Here is a 14245-nt window from a genome sequence, read left to right on the forward strand (position 1 = left end):
AATTGCCCCCTGAACCTAATAACTATTTGGGCCACCCTTAGCAGCAATAACTGCAATCAAGTGTTTGCGATAACTTGCAACAAGTCTTTTAGAGCGCTCTGGAATAATTTTGGCCCACTCGTCTTTGCAGAATTGTTGTAATTCAGCTTTATTTGAGGGTTTTCTAGCATGAACCGCCTTTTTAAGGTCATGCCACAACATCTCAATAGGATTCAGGTCAGGACTTTGACTAGGCCACTCCAAAGTCTTCATTTTGTTTTTCTTCAGCCATTCAGAGGTGGATTTGCTGGTGTGTTTTGGGTCATTGTCCTGCTGCAGCACCCAAGATCGCTTCAGCTTGAGTTGACGAACAGATGGCCGGACATTCTCCTTCAGGATTTTTTGGTAGACAGTAGAATTCATGGTTCCATCTATAACAGCAAGCCTTCCAGGTCCTGAAGCAGCAAAACAACCCCAGACCATCACACTACCACCACCATATTTTACTGTTGGTATGATGTTCTTTTGCTGAAATGCTGTGTTACTTCTACGCCAGATGTAACGGGACACGCACCTTCCAAAAAGTTCAACTTTTGTCTCATCGGGCCACAAGGTATTTTCCCAAAAGTCTTGGCAATCATTGAGATCTTTTTTAGTAAAATTGAGACGAGCCTTAATGCTCTTTTTGCTTAAAAGTGGTTTGCGCCTTGGATATCTGCCATGCAGGCCGTTTTTTCCCAGTCTCTTTCTTATGGTGGAGTCGTGAACACTGACCTTAATTGAGGCAAGTGAGGCCTGCAGTTCTTTAGATGTTGTCCTAGGGTCTTTTGTGGCCTCTCGGATGAGTTTTCTCTGCGCTCTTGGGGTAATATTGGTCGGCCAGCCACTCCTGGGAAGGTTTATTACTGTTCCATGTTTTTGCCATTTGTGGATAATGGCTCTCACTGTGGTTCGCTGGAGTCCCAAAGCTTTAGAAATGGCTTTATAACCTTTACCAGACTGATAGATCTCAATTACAGTACTTTTGTTCTCATTTGTTCCTGAATTTCTTTGGATCTTGGCATGATGTCTAGCTTTTGAGGTGCTTTTGGTCTACTTCTCTGTGCCAGATAGCTCCTATTTAAGTGATTTCTTGATTGAAACAGGTGTGGCAGTAGTCAGGCCTGGGGGTGACTACAGAAATTGAACTCAGGTGTGATAAACCACAGTTAAGTTATTTTTTAACAAGGGGGGCAATCACTTTTTCACACAGGGCCATGTAGATTTGGATTTTTTTTTCTCACTAAATAATAAAAACCATCATTTAAAACTGCATTTTGTGTTCAATTATGTTATCTTTGACTAATAGTTAACGGTTTTTGATGAGCAGAAACATTTAAGTGTGACAGACATGCAAATGAATAAGAAATCCGGAAGGGGGCAAATAGTTTTTCACACCACTGTATATATATATATACAGTATATATATATATATATATATATATATATATATATATATATATATATATATATATATATATATTTGCATCATTCTTTAATATACTTGAGTATAAGTCTAGAAATGTAGGTCTGGCTCACTAAATCAAAGTTAAGGGGTTGACTTATACATGAGTCGTGGGTAACACTGAACACCTTGAGTAATGTGTGTACTATTAGTGACATTCCTATTTGCAGCAATTGACACTTTCTTGATAAAGGAAATGCCAAGAAAACACAGGTCTGAAAGTTTTGGCCACAACAATTAACAAGGAAAGGGGTGGGAAATAATAGGCTGTAGGAAGGGGTGTGAATAACTGCTACACTTGGGGATCTGGAGGAGTTATTGGCTGCACTTAAGGGACAGGAGGGGTTCATGGCTGCAATAATGTATGCAGTGCAGTCATTAACCCTTCCAGGCCCCCAAGTGCAGCTGTTAATTCTTCCTAATCCCCAAGTGCAGCCATTAACTTTGCTGGGTAGACTTATACTTGAGTCAATAAAAAATCCAGCTTAAGAGGGTCAAATACTGGGGTCGACTTATACATCAGGTGGACTTATATACATATTATATTTTTTTTTTTAGGAGTATAGATACAATTGTTTGTCTCATCTGTCTATTTTCACCTCGGGTTCCACTTGAATGTTCACAATACATTATTCAGACGTCTTCTTCCCTTTCAGGAGATTCAGGAGATAAAGATTCTTGGATATGGAGAGGAGAGTCTTTCCCTACAGGACAACCACCTGCTAGCCCATCTTCCCACCAAAAATGAGCCCATCCAGGAAGATGAACTATGCCCCAGATTTCAGACGAATGATGCAGCAACTCAGACTGAACCCATCTACTGTTTCAACAACATTGAGGAGATAGTGGAGTTCCTGAACAACTGCAGTAGAGCAGAGGACAGCAGCCCCAAATCAATCTCCTTCACCGATGAGCCTGTTGATGAACCAATTGGAGAAGACACAATATCCAGTGATGACCACCCAAGGACACTCAAGCTGGAGATAGATGAAGATGAAGATGGCCAGCCAATTATCTCTCACCTTTTCTCCACCTCGCCCTTCCACTATGCCTCCACCTCCTCTCCACCATTCCCGATGGTGAAACGCAGGAGGAAACAACGCTTCCACTGTGATTGGCAGGGACCAATCTCTGTCATCAGTTCCCCCAATGTGCCAGCGCATGCTATGGAAGTCAGAGTCGATGAAGACCTTGCTATGTCTATACGCCGTCAAGTTGATATTAACAACCCAGGGCCCTTTGGCTGGCAGTTAGCAAAACTCTTGTTTACCGAAGAGGAACTTTATGGTCACAACTTTAATGGCACAGACCAAAAGATGCCTCTCAGCCCCAGGCGAGTCCATGCCATTCAACATGCCTTTCATGACTACTTCCCTAAAGATATAGCAGATGAGGCCTTAGCTAAAGGTCGCACGGCCATTAACCAAGGTATAAGAAACATGTTTTATGTCCGAAATCGCAGAGATGGAGACTATTCATAACTCTAACTCCACAATGGAACTGAAAGACCGACAATCTAATCTCAGATTAGAAGGTAACAATTTGGTCTCTGCGATGACCTAAAGACTGACTCGTTGGACAGTCCGTTAGATTGTGCCATGAAAAGCGCCAAGGAAAGCATTGCCTTCTTCCATATTATAGAAATTCTATAATGAAATAAAACAATATACCCCAATCTTCAGCTGCACTATCTATTTGAGAGCCCCACGTCCACCTAGATCTCCATCTCCTTTGTGGTCATTGGCAAGTGTCAACCCTCTCAATCTATAGTAACAATTTACACCTCCAAAACTGGAGCTGGACATCAGCTAAAAGGTGCCCATTTATTTAGCGATTTTGGCGGCTGATCGACCAATAGACAGATCTCTCTCTGATCAAATCTGATCGGAGAGAGCTCTATTGGCCACCATAAACCACAGGCCGATACTCAATGCCCCTGCATTAACCCCCCTGGTGGTCTGATTCTTTCCAGATTTTAGGGTCTAAAAGTGGTACCATTTTTTGCATGCTTTTAGACCCTAAATCCTGGGAAAAAATTACACAGCAGAGAGATCTGCAGCAGCCCCAGCACTCACTCTCCTCCCTTGGATCCAGCGCTGCAGTTCTCCTTCCTCCGGGGGGCGCTGTAATCCTGTAGTGAGATCGCCATCTGTTGTCATGTCGACAAACGGCAATCACACCCGAGGGATGCAAAGGCTCGGAGGGCAGGAAGGAGAATGGCTGCCGGCATCTGGATCCCCCGGGAGGTGATTGAAAACGCCCGCTGCACGCTAAGCTCTGCACAGTTCTGCCAGCGGCTACCATGAGTCACGCTCAGGGTTACCACTCCTGGCTTGTTTTTTCCAACCCGAGCCTGACTCGTGATAACCGCCAAGGAGGTTAATACATTACCACTCCTCTTCCAGTTCCCATGAGGTTGCGGTGCAGTCAACCAATTTCAGCCCAAAATTAGTTGAATCATCAATTGGCACAAAGTTTAATAATTATCGAATCGGATGGTCGATCGGCCACCAAATTGGTAGATGTATGGGTACCTTAATACTACAGTTAGACTGGTAAAGAATAACATTTTGGACACATGCCCTTTCTCAAGTGCCCCCGTGGAAGCAATATGTTGTGCTCTAGCCATGTAAATTTGATGTAGCTAGCTCTAGTATAATACCAATAAACGGGATGATCAGAGCTTTAAAGGGGAACTGAAGAGAGAGGTATATGGAGGCTGTCATGTTTATTTCCTTTTAATCAATACCAGTTGCCTGGCAGCCCTGCTGGTCTATTTCTCTGCAGTAGTATCTGATTAAAACCAGAAACAAGCATGCAGCTAGTCTTGTCAGATCAGACTTATAAGTCTGAACCACTGAAACACCTGATCTGCTGCATGCTTGTTCAGGGGCTATGGCTAATAGTATTAGAGGCAGAGGATCAGCAGGGCTGCCAGGCAACTGGTATTGTCTAAAAGGAAATAAACATGACAGCCTCCATATACCTCTCTCTTCAGTTCCCCTTTAAAGGGATACTGTAGGGGGGTCGGGGGAAAATGAGTTGAACTTACCCGGGGCTTCTAATGGTCCCCCGCAGGCATCCTGTGCCCGCGCAGCCACTCACCGCTGCTCTGGCCCCGCCTTCGGTTCACTTCTGGAATGTCAGACTTTAAAGTCTGAAAACCACTGCGCCTGCGTTGCCGTGTCCTCGTTTCCCCTGATGTCACCAGGAGTGCACGGCGCAGGCACAGACCATACTGGGCCTGTGCAGTACACCCCTGGTGCCATCAGCGGGAGTGAGGACACAACAACGCAGGCGCAGTGGTTTCCAGACTTTAAAGTCTGAAATTCCAGAAGTGAACCAGAGGCGGGGCCGGAACATTGGGGAGTGGCTGCGTGGGCACAGGATGTCTGTGGGGGACCATTAGAAGCCCCGGGTAACTTCAACTCATTTTCCCCTGACCCCCCTACAGTGTCCCTTTAATGTCTACTTCCTTACATTGTTATGACTGTGGAGAAATGGTGGTGTTCGTAAAAATAAAACAGGCCCCAGATTTTATGCTTGAATACCAATAAAGTCCTGTTAGTGGTAAGTTCATGGGTATAAACTCTACCATCTACCACCGCATACCTATGAATGTGCCGCCGGGAGATTTTGGTGCAGGATAAAGCCGATATATGGCTCACCCTGCTCCTGCACAAGTCCTAGTGGCGTTAATTACTATTCCCCCTCCAGGTCCTCATGGATGGAGGGGAATTATGTCATTCGGCTTCCAGCTATTGCTGGAGGACGAATTACAGTGTTTTAAAAGTAACTTGAGCTCCGTCTTTTGAGTTACTCACTATAGTGCAGCTATAGCCGTAATTGCTATTACAGCCTATGGTGGCGCTGTCTGTGCCCAAATATCCTGCGCTGTTTTAACATCGCTCATCTACCACCTACCTCTACAGCTCCCTCTGATGGAGTGGAGGCACTTTTCTGTTTGCTATATTGGAATATCAATACATCTCCGTTTCCAATTTGGTAATCGAATGAGTTCTTGAGTTTTACATTTGACTGATAAATTTGCACAACTCCACCAAATCATGTGCGAACACCATGGGCTTGGCTTACCATATTAAAGGTGAACTAGGGATAGGCTGACCAGTGGGGCCACTTAACTTAAAGTTAGTTCTGAGCTTACTATGTAGTTACATAGGGTTAGAGTTATTCACATGAAAGTAGAGTTAGGGATTGACTTTCCAGGTGAAGGTGAACTTAGGTTAGGCTAAACATTTAAAGATGAATTATAGAGACTCTGTAACAAAATTTTCAGCCTTATTTCTTCTATCCTATAAGTTCCTATACCTGTTCTAATGTGGCCTGTGTTACTGCAGCCTTTTCTAGTTGCACAGTGGCTGTGTTATCTCTGTTATATGATCTAATCTTCTCTCTTCTGTCGGCTCTGTCGGCTGCGGCTGGAATGTGCTGCACTGCTTGTCATTGGCAGAAGCTATACACACCCTCTCCAAGCTCTGTATGAGTCAGAGACTGAGCTACTCTCAAGCCTATCACACTCTAGTTAGAAGCCATGTCTTTTGTTTGTAAACAGTGCTTAAAATGGCAATTACAAGCCAGGATTGCAGCAGGGAGTGGCAGAAACAGCACAGAGGGGCCCAGGAGAACATAATGAATAGAATGGTATGCTTTTTATTGTTAGAATTTTACAGTACAGATTATCTTTAAGTTTAAGTTTTAGTTCTCTCAAAGGGGACCTGAACTCTTGCACTGGACAGAAGGAAAACATAGAGATATGCAACCTGTAAGTACTTAGAGAGTTTAGCCTGTCTAAATCCCCCTCATTCGTGCCTAAGCACTAGTTGTAATTTGATCGATTATCTGTCTCAGCTGGCTGCCTTGGCAGAGCAGCTAGTTTGTAAACACAGATGTTAACAATATTCTGCTTCCGTGAAAGCAGGAGGTAGACACACTGCAGATTTATTGCAGGATTTGTATAAGCTGTAACAAAAACCAATTCTTTACCACTTAAGTTCCAGCGGTCTCTGCCCCTTTAAGGGCCAGAGACCGCTGGGACCAGAAACGGCAGAATACTGATGAATCGCCGCACATACGCCGGGAACCACAGGTCACCCACTCTGCTATCTCTATGACGGCAGAGCTCCTGTGAGCAGGTCAGGAGCTGCTTTCATTAGCTTCTGGCCGTGTCTGTCATTGTAAGCCAATGGGAGTTGCTTAGATTGATAGACATAGTCAGGAACCAATGAAATCGGCCCCTGACCGGCTCACACGGCTCTGCAGTCATAGAGATGGCAGAGCGAGTGAGCTGCGGCGAAGAGATAGCAGCGAGATCGGCGGCGTTGGTGAGTTAAAATGAGATCTACACCCTGCCAGCACCCTGTCTTCCAGCCAGATCCAATATTCTACAGCCTGATTCATATTGTGAAATATCAGCAATATTTGCCGATAATTTAATCTAACCTCTTCCTACTCTCACACAGAACCCTCCCCTAACCCTAAGACCCCCCCTAGTGGTGCTTAAACCTAAGACCCCCCCCCCCCCCCCCCCGGTGGTGCCTAACCCTAAAACACCCCTGTATGTACCTTAAGATTCCCCTGGTGGTGCCTAACCCTAAAACACCCCAGGGGTGGTGCCCAACCCTAAGACCCACCTGGTGGTGCCTAACCCTAAGACTCCCCCTGGTCGTACCCAATCCTAACACCCCAATAAAACAAGAAATAACAATGTAATTAGAGGCAGCCCCTTATCAATAAAACGTTAATTAACAATTTAATCAGTGCTGCACACTAAATAGTGTAGCGTGTGGCCCCAAAGCGGTAATTAACAATTTTAGTGGAGCCACCCACTAAATAGTGTAGCAGGTGGCCCCGGAGCCTGCTATTTAACTGGCGTTCATTTTTGGCTGTGCTTTTATAAACTGCTCCATTACGTCTATGCTGGATAGCCTTGTCTGCCTTTATGCAGAAAAAGACGTGCAATCTTGCGCTGCTAGGACGGTACCCAAGGGTGGCTGGTGGCAGTCACACTTTAGCTGCTCCTTAGTAGCCCGGCTGTTAGGAATGCTTAATTTAGAAAGCAGAAGTAGAGAAAGAAGAGCGCTCCATAGTGTAACAACGCTTTATTAAAACAAATTGGGCAAATAAAAATTCACTTACTAGATGTAAGTTGAACGTGGATCCGGTGGTAACTGACCCTGGAAGCCCCACCAAGGGATGAACGTGTGCTGGTGGCGTTATTACACGTTTCGGCGTTCCACGCCTTCATCAGATAACCAGCACACGTTCATCCCTTGGTGGGGCTTCCAGGGTCGGTTACCACCGGATCCACTCAACCCCGATGGCCACGGCAGTTTAAGGGTGCACCCACCTAGGAAGGATTTTAAGGCCGTGAGCCTAACTACATGTCTGCATTCAATTTACATCCAGTAAGTGAATTTTTATTTGCACAATTTGTTTAAATAAAGCAATGTTACACTATGGAGCGCTCTTCTTTCTCTACTTCTGCCTCTATGCAGCCTGGGATCATAGTGATAAGCTATACTCAGGGCTATTTCCATGGATTATACACCTCGCTCATCCTGGAACAAACTCTTACAACCTGCATGAATCTGGTGCCCCTACAGAGTTTTGTAGTTCTCTATATAAGAAGCTATGCTTTTTCTTCCCTCTACTTTAGGTGTGACTCATGCTAACCAAGTTTTATATGCACTTGTACCAGTCATAGCTTCTCAGGTCACCCTATACATGTTTTATCACTGTGTGCATGTTATTGTCTCTGTGAAATGGAAGGGGGGGGTGACAGGTTCGAGTATACCCTATGATCACCATGTTGTATATTTACATTGTATGTAAAGATGTAAAGAAAAGTATGCTCTCTACCCTATTGTTGGGTGACTATAACTCAAACTTGGGGCCCTGGGGATCCCTGGCCCTGAAAAGTAGGAGAGGGGGGGGGGGACATGGGGGGGCTTCTAGATGCCGCCTTTATGAGAGCAGTGTTAGCCACATGGCCCACTCATGCCCTCTCGAAGAAACCTGTGTCAGAGTCGCAGGACTCTCTCTGAGAGAGTAGAGTTGGTTGAATCTGTACACAGGCGTTTTTAGGTATAGGCATTACAGGCCGGCCACTGCCTGGAGTGCCATTGGTCCTGGGGGGTGCCATGCCTCTAATTAAGCCCCACCCCCTGAATTAAGCCACAACCCAAGCCAATCCACACCTCCCAAGCAAAGCTATGCTCCCCAAGTGTGTCACCTTCAGTCCCCCCTGTGCCACCTCTGCCCCCCAGTGCCTCCTTCTATCTCCCTTTGTGCCTCTTCTGTCTACTTGTGCCACCTTCAGTCCCCCTGTGCCACCTCTGCCCCCTTCTGTCTCCTTGTGCCCGCTTCAGTCCCCATGTGCCACATCTACCCCCTGTGTGTTCAGAAATGGATTAAAGTGAAATATAGTCCTAGGCGAGCAATGACTTTGGGACCACGCTTGATGGCCACATAACTTTTTTGGCAAGATTTGTTGGGGTTGGCATGAACCAGGCCCCTAGACTCTCTCCAGGCCCTAGGCACCTGCCTATGTTGCCTTTTGGATGATCCGGCTCTGTGTGCATCCCTCTGTGCTTCCCTCTGTCACACTGTGCCTTCTTCATATCCCCTTTGTTCCTCCCTCTGTCCCCTTGACCCACTATTCCTGTCCCCATCCTTTGCTCCCCCAGTCCAGTGTGTAAAAGCAGAGTATAGTGCAGCAGAAGCTGTGCTCTCACCTCCCCTCTGGAGTCCAGTGCTGTGTCTGTGCATTCATCCTGTCTGTTTCCTGCTCCTTTTATTGCTGGCTATCCTCATGCTGCGTGTAATCACGCTACATGCAGTAGGAGATGCTGGGCATAGGGCAATAGGCAGAGTGGATAGGTGAAAACCCAGCAGTGGACTCCAGCATAGAGGTGAGAGCACAGCTTCTGCTGCACTATACTCTGCATTTACACACTAAGCTGGGGGAGTGCAGGAAGCGGGTGTGCAATGAAATGCGACAGGATCAGTGTGTTGTTTGTATCTCACGGACTCTCTCCATTATCCTAAAGGTCCGTACACACACCGGACTGGAGGCAACGACGGGTCCGTCGTCACCTCCCACTGGGTGGGCGTTCCAACGACAGTCCGGCGTGTGTACAGTCTGTTGGCGGACTGATACGGCTGTTTCTGAGCGATCCGCCGGGCGGATCGCTCAGAAACAGCCGTATCAGTCTGCAGACAGAGTGTACACACGCTGGACTGTCGCTGGAACGCCCACCCAGCGGGAGGTGACGACGGACCTGTCGTTGCCTCCAGTCCGGCGTGTGTACGGATCTTAAGACGTAACAACAAAAGTTGTTTAGGAGATACCTTTAATGACTAACTGTACAAGATTCCTTTGCAAGCTTTCGAAACTTTAAATTTCTTCTTCGGGCACGTTTCAGAGCTGGATCAGAACCATACCATATATGGTTCTGATCCAGCTCTGAAAATGCCTGAAAAAGAAACTTAAAGTTTTGAAAGCCTGCAAAGGAATAAAGGTATCTCCTAAACAACTTTTGTTGTTACGTCTTCGGATTCTCTCCATGACTAATACCGGACCGCACGCAACTGGTCTCTCCATTATGCATACACCGTAAACATCACATGGTTAATATTCTCTGTGTGGTGTTTTGTTTTTTTGTTGTTTTTTTTTGGGTGGGGGGGGAGGGGAGGGGGGGGTCTGCACACAGGACTTCTTGCCTGGAGTGACAAAAGGACTAGAAATGCTCCTGAATCTGTAGGCACTGTCACCCTATACTAAATAGCTAGCTAACTTGAAACGAAACATTGCGGCTAAGTGATCTCCTGCCCCACAAATGTTCTGCTAACAGCAGAGGCACCTGGAGTTGTCTGGCCAGCGCTGATCACATTATCTGCTGAGGATGCCGTTCTTCGTCCATGAGTTCTCTACGCTGTCTCCACGCTATCACCAGACAATGCCGTTCTCCGTCTGCAATCTCCAGTCTCTCTGCACCACTCCACTCTGATGATGACGCTCTGAAATGCCGAACTGCAGCCCCAAAGTAGATAGTGTAACGAAACCTCCAGCCCTGAGGCAGCTGCTAAAACAAAACATTGCGGCTAGCGTCTCCACTCGCCAGCCCGCATAAAGAAGTTCATAAGTTACGGAATATAGCGACAGCAGAGGCAGTATCCTAAACTGAAAAAAGCATGATAGCGAAGCCCCCTAAGTGGCTGCCTTGCCCAAAAACTCCTTACTGTTGTACGTACTGGCTTGAGCCGGTGTAGTGAAAAATTTAGCTACCCATCATATTTCGCAACTTGCCATAGAGGACAGTGTATGACTGTGTAGGCGTGGCTCCTCTCTGTTAACACGCCTGTAATTTTTTGCAACCACAGATCCCATTGATCTACAAGGGGGATTGTTCCCTCCAGGGGGGGTTATTAGTTGAGCAAGAGGGGAGATTGTTCCCTCCAGGGGGGGTTATTAGTTGAGCAAGAGGGGGATTGTTCCCTGGGGGGGGGGGGATTGTTCCCTCCAGGGGGGTTATTAGTTGAGCAAGAGGGGGGATTGTTCCCTCCAGGGGGGTTATTAGTTGAGCAAGAGGGGAGGGTTCTGTGTGAGAATAGGGTTTGGTTGGGTTGCATTTTCTGATACAGATAGGTTAAAGTCAATGGTTAGGTTGCACTTTCTGATAAATAAGTGCAACCGGTTGCAAAATCTGATAAAGTTGCAAAAAATTTCACCACACCGGCACTCAAACCCTGGTAAAAGGCTTAAATCCGACATCCACTTCTTTCATAAAAATATATAATTTTGTTCCAATCTGAGTAAATTCAGAAATCAAGTTTAATATTCAGGCCATTAAAAAAATATTGAATTGAACCTCAAAAGTGCTGCTTACAAGACTGCAAAATTACCACTGAACCATAGGATTTCTTGAGAGCAATGCAATTTGTCATCCTCAGGAGGAGCCACGGCACAGGGTTGCATGAGGCATTCGCAGGTGAACACTTTGGGAACCGAGCGGGATGATGACTACTTGGCGAGGCACCAGGAAGACTTCAGGGTATTAGGAACTTTAGGAAGAAGCCCCAGATAATTGGAGTTATAACAAAGTGGTACATTCTCAGACACAGCACCATCTACAGTATGAAAACTATACTGCAATGAAATCAGTTTTGTAGTTTCTTTCCATTATATTATCACTGCAATACAGTCTCCATCCACTAGATGGAGGTGGTGTTGTAGTTCAATGCGCATGCCCGGATCTCAAAGCTTTCCGAGCAGTACAAGATGATCCTTCTATTGCGCATGTGTCCGAAAACAGCTGGTCGACAGCTGCTTCTGGGACCTCAAAGTTCGCCCTGCGCATGCGTTGCGTAACGCAGGCCGAGCGTGGTGACGCACATGCTGTGCGTGATGATGCATAGGTCACAAAGTAGGCTAAAATAAACACCACACCGGAACGCTGACTGCAGCTGAGAGACGGGGGTGACAGCCAGCCAGAAGCCTGAGCAGGTGCAGGGGAACCGGGGAAGGTAATGTATACCGGTATTCACCCCCAAGAACGCCAGAAGGGGGTGCCCCAATGAGGTGCATTTACCACATACAGCAGGAAACGTCATGTGGGGACACAAACCTGCAGGGAAGGGGACTCAATGAGTAAAGAGGACATAAACAGATATAGAGGTCCTGTGGGGTTGAGGACATATGTAAGTATGACAAGGCCTTGTTTACTGACATTTATGGTCCTATACAGGGGCGTAACTAGAAATCACTGGGCCCCACTGTGAAACTTTGGATGCCTCCTCCCACCCTCCCCTTGCCTTCTGCACAGATAAAAACTGAGATGCAATGTTAATCAATTGGTTAGTGCACACTCAAATGTGCTTTCCCCATTTCAATAAAAAGAATGGAAGAAGATGGGCACAACTGCTAAAATACTCAAAAAAGCTTACAGCAGGGGGGGGGGGGGGGGGGGGCAGATCTGACAGCTGTTTCACAGGGACTAGCCCTGCTTCATCTGCCCCCCCCCCCCCCCCCCCACACACACACACTGCTGTAAGCTTTTTTTGTGTCCACCCAGCCACATTAAAGGGTATTTTAGCAGCTGTGCCCATCTTCTTCCATTCTTTTGATTGAAATCGTGGACTACCTTTGGAGCACGCTACAGGTAAGCCTTGTGTGCAGGGCCGGGCCGAGGCAGAGGCTGGAGAGGCTCCAGCCTCAGGGCGCAGTGTAGGAGGGGGCGCACAATTCATTGAGCTGTCATTCCCAATTGTGTTTGAAGCAGAAAGAAATAAGAAAAGGGGATACATGGCAGTGACTGCAAGCCAGATAACTAGAGATTAAGGTGTTGGGGAGGTTGTGGGCCCTGTGGCCCTCTTAGTCTAATAGCAATCAGTGTTTGATGGCTGGGGTGGGAGGGATGGAGGGGCACACTTTGCTGTCTCAGCCTTGGGTGCTGAAGGACCTTGCCCCGCCTCTGCTTGTGTGGCAGTATCCACCCCTGCTGCATTTTGTGCAAGTGCTTTTTCCTCTTCATATTTGTATTGCTTTCCCCAATAGCTTCCTCTGATAAAACATGCATGTTTTCCCACCTACAGACACACATGGTGTGCGGAAACCACATACAGAAAACTGACAGATGAGTGTGCTTCCAGCCTCTGCTTATTGCACTCACTCTGTCCACCTCTGATGGAGCAGAACTGGCTATACATCTATGCATTGTCTCCAGGCATACATTTCAAATCTGCGCCGGTAGACTTGGGCGCAGGATACAGCCAGTATATATGGCTGATCCTGCTTCTGCACAAGTCCAGGCCGTGTTAATTACTATTCCCCCTCCAGGCCGCCATGGATAGTGGGAGAATGATATAATTCGGCTTCCAGCGATTGCTGGAGGCCGAACTATTGTGTTTTTTTAAGCAACTTCGTCTCCATCTTCTGGCGGCGCCGATGTTACTCACTGAGCGCCGCTATAAATGTGATTCCTATTCTAGTCTATGGTGTCGCCGGCTGCGCCCAAATCTAGCTGCGCTGAAAAGCACTGCTCTGTGTCTCCAGCATCACTGCAGTACACAGCACTTGGGGAGGGGCAGAGAGGTTGGGCATTGTACACAAGAGCCTGCGGAACACTGAATAGGGACTGTCTGCAAATCTTTGTCTGCAAAACGTATGATTCCTTATCAGTGGGTGAGCAGATGCAGTCATTAGAACAATTGTGCAGAGAGCAGAAAGTTTTTTTTCTTTCTGTGTCCTTAGTTGTCAGTCTTTCAGAATGGGGAAAATAAACTTCCCCTACGGGGCCCCCTGCGGCGTCTGGGCCCCCCTTTGGCTGCATCAATTGCAGGGTCTATTTTTACGCCTCTGGTCCTATATAGCTAATTCGAGTGTGGACAAATTTTCTGTTAAGTATTAGCCGCCCAATATGCAAAATTTGTGCCTACTATAAGTAGCAGCAGTTCACATAGCAGGCGCTTAAATTTCTCTCTGGAGCTAAAGTAAACTTGAGGTAAAAATAAACTAAGATAAACAATTGTTTATATCCTCCTACTCCTTAGTTTTATTTTGTTTTGTTTTTTAGATGCCTCACAGTTTTTTGTTTAAACATTTACAAAGTAGATTTAACCTTTTTCTATCTCTCCCCTGCCCCCAGAAGTTGTATTCTGCCAGGAAAACTTTTACAGCTGTAATTTGCTTATCAGTGAGGTTTACTTTATTCCTGACAAGGTACGGACAGAATCTGTTACTTG

At 46.4% G+C, this 14245-nt stretch overlaps 2 protein-coding genes across 10 annotated transcripts in view; both read left to right on the forward strand.

The window, feature by feature from the left end:
- The window catches only part of LOC137518100 (uncharacterized), a 266833-nt gene extending 263673 nt beyond the window's left edge, over window positions 1–3160 (forward strand). For all 9 annotated transcript variants that reach the window (XM_068235420.1, XM_068235425.1, XM_068235422.1 and 6 more), the window contains one exon: window positions 2140–3160. In XM_068235420.1, the coding sequence (XP_068091521.1) occupies window positions 2140–2964 (825 nt within the window). In that variant the 3' untranslated portion in view covers window positions 2965–3160. The remainder of the gene's footprint in view (window positions 1–2139) is intronic.
- An 8708-nt stretch (window positions 3161–11868) lies between these two features.
- Window positions 11869–14245, forward strand: part of LOC137518099 (uncharacterized) — a 67146-nt gene continuing 64769 nt past the window's right edge. Inside the window, exon 1 of the mRNA XM_068235418.1 lies at window positions 11869–12028. The gene's annotated coding sequence lies outside the window, so the exon portion shown is untranslated. The remainder of the gene's footprint in view (window positions 12029–14245) is intronic.

This window comes from Hyperolius riggenbachi, chromosome 5 (genome assembly GCF_040937935.1).
Source record: "Hyperolius riggenbachi isolate aHypRig1 chromosome 5, aHypRig1.pri, whole genome shotgun sequence".
NCBI classification, from domain to species: domain Eukaryota; kingdom Metazoa; phylum Chordata; class Amphibia; order Anura; family Hyperoliidae; genus Hyperolius; species Hyperolius riggenbachi.